The following is a 10,000-nucleotide window of genomic DNA, read 5'->3' on the forward strand; positions in this document are numbered from 1 at the left end:
CGCTCCAGCTCCTCTGGCACTCTGCAGCCGGCGGCCGCCTCCAGCCCCATCCCCTCCGCCGTGTCCAGCCCTGCCTCCTCCAGCGTCATCTCCTATTGACCAAAGATTCTAGAACCCCAGACCAGCCCTAGCGTTCTAGAATCTTTGCTGTGGAGCATCGTCTCCTATTGACCAAAGGTTCTAGAGCCACAGACCAGCGTAGCATTCTAGAATCTTGGCTATTGAGCACCTGGCCTGAACTGCACTGAGCCTGCACATCTACAATATCCACGACTACACAGCCCCACCATCTGCACCCATCATCCCCACGGTGGGAGGGAAACAGATCAGAGACGTTATGAATGAAAGGGGGGGGTATGAGCCTGTACACCACCACAACCACCTGTTTCTGATGAGGGTCATGAACTTTGACCTTCCACCACCTCTTTTTTTTATTATTTCTCCCCCCTTCCCCCTCATTATTGAGGTTCAAATGGACAATGCAAAGGAAAGAGGCTGGGGTGGAGGGTTGGGGTGGAGGAGTGAGCCCGTACTCCACAACGCCCAGCCCAACACCGAAACCAGAGAGAATACGTGAAGAGGATCTTACCACCATGTGCTGAAACGGCCAAAACAAGACAAGGCCTTCCATCACCTCCACCTTGCCTATGAGAGACAATGTAAAAGCAAGGGGGATGGGGATGGGGATGGGTGTGTGGGTTGAGTTTGGATTCGGAGAGGGGGACAGCGTGCGGAAGATTGCACCACTTTCAGAGGGAAGAGGAGGAGGTGCAGGAGCGGCTGCAGTGCAGTGGTGTTGTTGTATGGAGACCCGGCAGCGTGTGAAATGAAGATCCATGATGGCCCGATGAGGGGAGTTAGAAGAAGAAGGAGAAAGTAGTGAGAGATGAGATGGACACTTAAGCAACACGGGCGCCTCAGCTGCAGCCTGGCATGCAGACATTCTGAGAACTGTGTACAAGAATGAGAAGAGGAGAGCAGGAGAAATGGTTAGCTATGACATTTTAAAAGAAGAGAAGAAATGGTGTGTGACGTTCATATTATGTCGACCAGCTCAATCAATTCTGAAAGTTTCCTTTGTTTCGGACATGTAAAAGTTTTATATTTTTCAGATAAAACCTTAAAGGGGTATGCCACTATTTTGGGGCTTAATACAGTTAAACTCATTAGCTGGGGTTTATAAAGGTGGTTAAGTGTCTTATTTTTCATGTAAGCCGTTGTCTTGCTTTAAGACAAGTTAAGAGGGACCATGTCGCTAAGCTAGTGAAAGTCAATGGATCCGTGTAGCATGCTACAATGCTACACGGATCCATTGACTTTCACTAGCTTAGCGACATATTCCCTCTTTTAACTTGTCTTAAAGCAAGACAACGCTTAACATGAAAAATAAGACACTTTACCACCTTTATAAACCCCAGCCAATGATTTTAACTGTATTAAGCCCCAAAATAGTGGCATACCCCTTTAACATGTCTGAAACAAAGGAAACTTAAATAATTGAGGAGAATAAATGGTTAGCTATGGAATAAGGGTGGAAGAGGGGGGTGTTCAATGAAATGCATGATAGTGTTGGAAAAGTAGATGATCCGAAAGAATGAAGAGCTGTAGAGGAAAATGGGTTTTGGAAGAGGAAAATTGTTGTGGATTAATGAAGATGATCTGGACTGGACTCTCAGCAAAAGTTTCCGTTTAGAGATTGAAATTGTCTTTTTTTTCCTTTCTAGATTTTTTTTTTTTTTTCAATGATCCACATGAAGTGTCTGTAGAGCACTGCACTGAGGTAATCAGGAGACATGAAGACATCAACCTGAAACTCTTTCTTTCTTTCTTTCTCTCTCTCTCTCTCTCTCTCGCTCTCTTTCTTTCTCTCTCGCTCTCGCGCGCTCTCTCTCTCTCGCTCTCGCGCGCTCTCTCTCTCTCTCTCTCTCTCTCTCTCTCTCTCTCTCTCTCTCTCTCTCTCTTCCTGGGTCTTCTATCCCTCTTTCTCTCCTTCTTACTGTGACTGCTTCAGATATTGAGCTTTCCACTGAGGCCACCAGAGGGCAGTAGTGAGTTGTGCTGAAGACCCCTGCCTTGTTGCCTATCTCTATCTTCCTTTTTCTTTCCCTGCAAATGAATGCAAGACACAGGATTCAAAATAGCAGTGGATCGGTCATGTCCACAACAGACAAGGTCCAAACATTTCTTTATTTTTTTCTTTCATTTCAATGCATTGTTGTCTTGTCCACTTTGGGAAGGCGACTTTCAGGGGCGGTAGAAGAGTTGATAACACGTTGGTACACAAATACAGTGGTGTTGTGCACATTTCCCGGACGTTCTGTTGTTGTCGTCAACAAAAGACGGGAAATAAAATCATCCTGAAACACAAGGGTGTAGCTTTATATTTTTAGTTTTTAGTTTTATTTTCTCTTTCCAAGAGCAGGTTTAGGCCCACGAATGTCATCTCTGCATAAACTACACACACATGCGGCTGCGTACTAACGTTGAATGCACAAATGTAACCATGATGTAGAGACATTGCTATGTACAGAACTTGATGCAGGAGAAATGAACCCGCACAGAATAATGGAGAAATTACAAAAAATATCTTGTAGAGATTGTACATGTATATTTGCTGTACAGAATCATTAATTGCAAGCATGGAGTAATTAAGGAGAGAGAGAGAAAAAAAAACATTTCATTCTGTACAAAGGTTCAACGTTTGATTTCCTCCTTCTCTTCCTCTTTCTTTTGGAAATTCTTGTTCCTTTTTGTTTTGTTTTATTTTATTTTTTTTTTCTTTCTTCCTGGAGTGCAAAAGTGGCTGCTTTTGATGTTGCTCTTTTTAAGAAAAACACAAGACTGTATGATGATCTACTTTGGGTACAAATTGTACAGTTCTGTTCAAAGAATTAATGACAATAAATGCCAGGAAATGAATTTGTGTGTCTGTGTCTGTGTCTGTCTGTCTGTCTGTGTGTGTCTGTCTGTGTTTGTGCGTACGCACGCATTCAGGGCCGTTGATGGCTTTGACAAGGCATCTCCGATATTGGCTCTACTGGCACTTCTAGGTTTACTAATGTTCAACGCCGAACTTTCTAGTTGGCATCCGTTACATGTGCTTGAGCATGTGTGTGTGTGTGCGCATGTGTGTGCGTGCGTGTGCACGAGGCATGAGACGTGTGTGGTGCTGGGTGTGTGTTTGTGGGGCATCAGCGTGCGTGCGTGCGTGTGCAGAGGAGAGCTCCCTGAGGACACTCCAGGGGCCTCATTTATCATCAGTTCGTAGAATGTCTTCTAAATTGTGTCTTACGAGTGAAATTTAGAATGTTCACAAGTACAGAAAAATCGGGATTTATCAAACGTGCGTTGGCTGCTCCTACGCACACGTCTGCATGATAAATCCCACATCTTCCAAATCACTGTGCACGCGCGCATTCGGGGTAATTTGCATCCCGAAACGCCTCCAAGTAACCATATATGGTATTAAAATATATTCAAATGCCATGTTAATTCGAAGGCGCCACCCTGTTTGGACACACATGAACACATGCGCCAGTCGAAGTGCTGGCGGGAAGTGCGGAGATAGAAACATTTCCGCGGCAGAAGTGGAGGTCCTTTCGACAGGAGGAGGACAGTGCTTCAAAATAAGTAATAGAAGGACACACATGGACGAAAACACTGTAAAATAGCACACTGTCATACTCCATTGTCATTCAAAGCAAACTGTACCGTGCACGGTCAATATTATTTGCAATTTCGTGATTCTTCCACTCGCACGCATGGTCTGAGGTGTGCGTAGATTTAGGCACATTTCTACGTTCAAGTACATGTTCATAAATCCCACACATTGCTCAGGAATGATCGCACGCACGCTTTACGCACAGATCTGTGCCTAAGAACGCTTGATAAATGAGGCCCCAGGTCATGGCCCTCTGCTCCAGACCAGAGCTGATGGAAGGCTTTTCTCTAGACTGGCTTTGAGCATCCCCCGCTGGCCAGAAAGCATACTGCACCCTGTAAAGCGGCTGCTATTAATTAGCATGCGCTACAGTATTACACCTACGTAGGTATAGGTATAAAACTACTGCTTTCAGTTTATTGCATTGTAGCCTACATAAAGAAGTACAGGGTAGATCTCATATTTCAGTACATTTCTTGGTGTTTAGAGGGGGATGGCCTGTTGAGATGGAAATCTCGTTTGCCAATGGTGCACGTCCCTGGGAGGGTACTACATAGGCTGTATTCAAATGGCGGCCCTTGGACAGCAAGGTTCTGGCCCCCCACAAGCCCCCTGAAATACAAAATCGTTTTTTGGAATGTAGAGCTAAAAGTATGGGTTCCATTATCGTGCTGAAACGGGACATGGGACGTTAAAATGCAGGAAATTACGTCTAAGAAATGCAAAACTTTCTGGGGGAGGACCCCCAGACCCTCCACTTCAATGAAGGCTCCCATATTTTTTTTCATTGACAGTCGGCAACCATAATACATATGTATAGTTCGGCCCCTTTATTGGGAGGAATTTGAAAAACTGGCCCTCGTTGACATTTAATTGAATACCCGTGCTGTATGTAGACAAAGTCTGGGGTGGCATAAAGGAAGCGGAGTAATACAGAGCAGCTGTAGTCACTCCGGCTGAAGAGAGAGCTTTGGTGAAGACATAACTAGTAGTAATAGCACTGACATTAGAATGAGGGGGTGAGCAAAGGACTATTATACTGCTATACAACTAAATGTAGGCTACAGTACACATGCAAAAATACTGAAAGACGGCCTCTGTGCATAATATACATCGGAATATGCACTGCCACTGACACACACACTCAGACACAGCCTCAGTGCATAGGAAAGGACACACGCAAACATTGTATTGAGGCACAGGCTGCTTCAGAGCAGAGGAACACACACAAACACACACACAGACAACTTCCCTGCATATACGCCACAGGAATACACACACACACACAAACACACACCCTGTATAAGGTAGACTGCACCTCCCTCCACTAACCCTCTTCCACACCTTATTAATCTGATGAATAGCCACACATACACATTCTCTCTTTCTTTACACACATTCTGTCTCTTTCTCTCTCTGTGTGTGTGTGTGTGTGTGTGTGTGTGTGTGTGTGTGTGTGTGTGTGTGTGTGTGTGTGTGTGTGTGTGTGTGTGTGTGTGTGTGTGTGTGTGTGTGTGTGTGTGTGTGTGTGTGTGTGTGTGTGTGTGTGTGTGTGTGTGTGTGTGTGAGAGAGAGAGACAAAGCACACTCCTTGTGTCTACATACACAAATACCGGTAACTTCTAGTTCTAATTCACCTTCAGTTTCCAGATTCTATCATTCACTTAACAGGCCTGCAGTGGGCTATGAAACTTGTTATTTTTAAATGATGTGATATTGCTGTATTGATATTAATGTACACAGTGAGTTGTTTTTACACATTAGATTATTTTTTCTGAAATTACTGTTAGTGCGGGTTCAGTTGTAAGTTTAGGAACATTTCATATTGATTTTTCCATTCAGCATTTTTTTTCCTTCTAGGTATGAGGTAGTCCTATTGCCCATTCTTGATTGGGCCACGGCTGGGCCACTTATAGGACACTTATTCTCATTAAAGATTATAGTAAACCAATTTAATATGCTTCATGTAAACAGTCAAATAATCTTGAATATAAGAGGTTGAAATATTTAAACTATTATATTAGGTGGTTTATTATATACACTGATTAAACAAGGAAACTGCCTGTTTGAACAGTTTGTTTACGTTAAAACCGATTATATTAAAGTGGTTTAAACAAAAAGTGCCCATGTACAGTAAATCTGGCTATTGTCTTTGGAGATTCCCCAACTACCTGATGTCAGACTTAGTACCAAATGTGTGAACAATACCAATATACAGTCAGCTGCTTTGTGTCTCTGCTCTATCCCAGACAACATAGCCCCATAAAGAAATATGGCCAACTATGAGCTGGACGGATTTTCTACATTTCCCCACCATGCAAACAAACGATCATGGAGGAGGAGAGGAGAGAAGAGGAGAAGTGGAGGAGCAGAGGAGAGGAGGATGAGCAGACGAGTGAAGAATAGGGTGCATTGGGTGCATCATGGGTGCATTCCAATATGCAGACTCCCCCCATCCTCCACTTGTGCTTGTGGCCTCGCGTTTTGTTAATGCCCCGCCTCCGTGGAGAAAACAAAGTTTCCTTGCTGTCAGCCTAGCCACAACAACTTTTGGAGGATTGTTCTTCATTCACCATCCCGATTGCAAATGAGAAAATGACATTAGAATTGTCAAGAATTGCAAGATATTGAATTTATTTTCTGTCGTCACCGTGATGTCATCCTGAGGTCACAATCAGGCAAGGGAGCTAGGGAGGACGGGAGTCCGCATATTGGAATCCACCAGAGAAGAAATGCAGAACAAGAGAAGAAGGATGAGCAGAGTGTAAGAGTGGGATATGGTATAGGAGAGAAGGAGAGGACTGTGAACAAGAGATAGGAGGGGTGACGAGCAGAGGAGGAGAAGGAGAAGGAGTGTAGGAGAGAGGGAGGAGGAGAGGAGAGGAGGACGATGCGCCTCCTCAGATTGCTTTAGTGAGCTCCGGTTCCTCTTCACTGCTTACCGCTATAAAACTGTCCTGACCTTAAAGCACCCCTGCCTGACTGACTGCTTTCTCTCTCTCTCTCTCTCTCTCTCTCTCTCTCTCTCTCTCTCTCTCTCTCTCTCTCTCTCTCTCTTTCTGTGTCTTACAATCCTTTTCTTTTTTCCTCTACGTGGAGGTATGATTTTGTGAGACTGTGGGGAAGAGAGAGGGAGAGAGAAAGTGAGCTGTGTGTGTGTGTGTGTGTGTGTGTGTGTGTGTGTGTGTGTGTGTGTGTGTGTGTGTGTGTGTGTGTGTGTGTGTGTGTGTGTGTGTGTGTGTGTGTGTGTGTGTGTGTGTGTGTGTGTGTGTGTGTGTGCGCGTGTGCGCACATGTGTTTTCAAGCGTAACTGACAGATAGACAACAAGAGATACTGCGGCAGTACCTGGATGAATCAGCAGATATCCACCACAGACTTAAACTAGACACACACACTTCCCCATTTTCAAGCTGACACACACACTTCCCCATCTTCAAGGAGACACACACACACCCCTATTTTATCAAACTCAGGTGCACTGTGTAATATTTCTTGCAGTTTATTTTCAGAATTCATGCTGCCCATACACACGTTACCGTTTTCATGAATATTTATACCACCATCAAATTTTAAGTATTCATTATGACTGGGAAAATTGCACTTTTCATACATGAAAAGGGGTATCTTATCCATGTCCGCCACTTGGAATTTCCAGAAATAGACATTTTTAGCTGCAAAACTTACTATGCTTTGGTCATACTTGTTAACTTTAGGTTAGTATAGCAAATACTCATGAAAAGATCAAATTTGGCAATAGGCGGCAGCTTCAACGCGCAGCAGAGTTGCAATACCTACTCTGGCCACCATCCTACACTGTGTGCACCTTTAAGAGGCAATGAAATTAGTGACCCATGCTGTACTTTCCTAGTTTTTTTCTTAATGAATAAATCTTAATACATAAGAGACACCACCACCAAGGGCACTCATGGGTAAGCGCGGTTAGGGCGGCAGACTTGTAGTCCAAACATTGACGACCCGACAGGTTGGTGGGGGGAGTAATAACCAGTGCTCTCCCCCATCCTCCTCCATGACACAGGTACCCTGAATGTGGTACCGTCCCGCCACACTGCTCCCTTTTGGATGCCATTCGGGGCTGCCCCCTTGCATAGGTGAGGCATAAATGAAATTTTGTAGTGTGTACTTGTGTGCTGTGGAGTGCTGTGTCACAATGGCAATGGGAGTTTCCCAGTTGGGCTTTCGGCTTTCACTTTCAAAGGCTTGTGTTTCACTAATAGTGAACTAGCCATTCCATGTCTTCATTGCACAGTATATAATTTAGCAATAATATAAATAAACAGCCAGTGCACAACGTGTGACAATATGTTTCATTTATTTTGGCCCCCTTCATTATGCAGTGAATAGTCACATATTACTGTAATGTACGGTTGACATTTTATACATTCAATACACACCTGACTAATAATTAATTCACGTCTTAGAAATATTGAATGACATACTTAATATACAATCTCTTCAATCTGTTGTGCTTTTTGATATTTGTGCCAAGATAGCAGGATATATTTGTATTTTTTTCAAACCACAGTCTCACATTCAGTCCTGACATTCAATTTGTTACAAGAGAAGTGACGAAATCACAATTTCACCACATAGATTGCACTAAGGTTACAGGTGTTTGAACATAGATTTCTACATAGATACTTTACATATTCAAATACAGACAAGAGTTGGATTTGTAGAGTAACAGACATACAGAGTACAAGTGAGTTGAGTTGACCTTCTTTGGTGCACAATACAGTACAATAATTCACTCTACTAACCCCAACTGTTCCAATACGTCTTCTATGACAACTGTGCCATTACAAAAAAAAAGATAAGCAAGGACACTTTACAAATGAAGAATATTCTTTAAGTCGGCACTATACATTGTTAAGGTCTCCCTAGACTGAATGTATTCAGCAAAATAGTTGCAGTTTATTCGTGTACTCTATTTGTTTTATGTTTCCTTTAAAATATATACATAAATATACAAACAAACAAACAAAAATAAGGTTGGTAACACAGATCTGTATAACACAGTATACCACTTAACATTACATGTAGCTGATGCCCTTATCTGGAGCGGCTTGTAGTTATTTAGATCTAGGTTACAGTTCCTGGAGCATTAAGGGATTGAATAGATACAGTCCAGAGTACAGTACAGTACAGAAAGTCAAAGAATGCGCGCACATCAGTGGCACAGGTGCTGGACCAAACGTAAGATAACTGAAAAGAAAATAAAGGTCCGCAACACTGTTAAATGCTCCCAAATATTTAATGGCACGACGTTTCGGACTAACCGTCCTTCATAACAGTGCGGGTTGCCAACGTGCCATTAAATATTTGGGAGCATTTAACAGTGTTGCGAACCTTTATTTTCTGTTCAGTTACAGTACAGTACAGGCCATCCCAAGTCCAACTCCCTCACCAATATACAGCCGCTGCAACAGAACACCAATTCAAATGAAGTAGCCACAGCTGGACATGTGTCAGAGGGTAGACATTACCGCATCAGTAAAAAGTAAAACCCATCACCCACTCAACAGACTATTTACATGGGAAATATACCGGCCATGCCACATTCATATTTCACCAACAGGTCTCGCCTCTGAGAACTTCTATCCCTAGTAGTGAGAGGCAGCCACTTGTACGGCATTCTGGGTGTTAGCCACAAGACTTATCCAGATGCACTTATTTGACACACCCTCAGTGTTTCTCAAACTTTTTCAGACCGAGGACCACTTTGTCCCCCCAAAAAATTATTGGGGACCACCTGTCAACTGAACTGCAGTTGATGGATGCTAATTTGACACTGCTAATTTTTATGCAGATCACTTACTTTTTATTCACATTATAAGCCTGTCTTATTGTGTTGAAAACATGAAAATGTTACAAATATAGCCTACTGCTAGCTTATCTTGGAAAAGTAGAAATCCCCTCGCGGACCACCTGAGCTCTGTCACGGACCACTAGTTGTCCCCGGACCACACTTTGAGAATCACTACCCTATATCCATATACATTGGTTCACCGTGTTTCTAAACACGATGTTGTGAGGAGGGGCAAGACACTGGCAGCCAACCACGTGAGCTAATTTTTTGACCGACAGCCGTTTCCAACAATCAGAGGTTGAGTTGTGCGCAACTAGTGTTGCGCAGCCAGGAGAAAACAAAAATTTAGAACCCATGTACGTATATTGCACACTGCTCACTTGAGATAGCTTATAGATATGGGTTAGGGTTTTTCCTAGATGTTTTAGCGCCATCTACAGGATAATATTTGTATCACCGATTGATGGCAACGTTACGTTATACCGGCTGAACATGGCGGCGATCTGTCTTG

The 10,000-nt window shown here is 43.3% G+C and overlaps 1 protein-coding gene across 4 annotated transcripts in view; it reads left to right on the plus strand.

Annotated features, from left to right (window-relative positions):
* The window catches only part of tlk1a (tousled-like kinase 1a), a 62,257-nt gene extending 61,095 nt beyond the window's left edge, over positions 1-1,162 (plus strand). For all 4 annotated transcript variants that reach the window (XM_063213560.1, XM_063213561.1, XM_063213562.1 and 1 more), the window contains one exon: positions 1-1,162. This exon is cut by the window's left edge and continues 93 nt beyond it. In XM_063213560.1, coding sequence (XP_063069630.1) covers positions 1-99 — 99 coding nt within the window. In that variant the 3' untranslated portion in view covers positions 100-1,162.
* The last annotated feature ends 8,838 nt before the right edge of the window (positions 1,163-10,000 follow it).

This window comes from Engraulis encrasicolus, chromosome 13, assembly GCF_034702125.1.
Source record: "Engraulis encrasicolus isolate BLACKSEA-1 chromosome 13, IST_EnEncr_1.0, whole genome shotgun sequence".
NCBI classification, from domain to species: domain Eukaryota; kingdom Metazoa; phylum Chordata; class Actinopteri; order Clupeiformes; family Engraulidae; genus Engraulis; species Engraulis encrasicolus.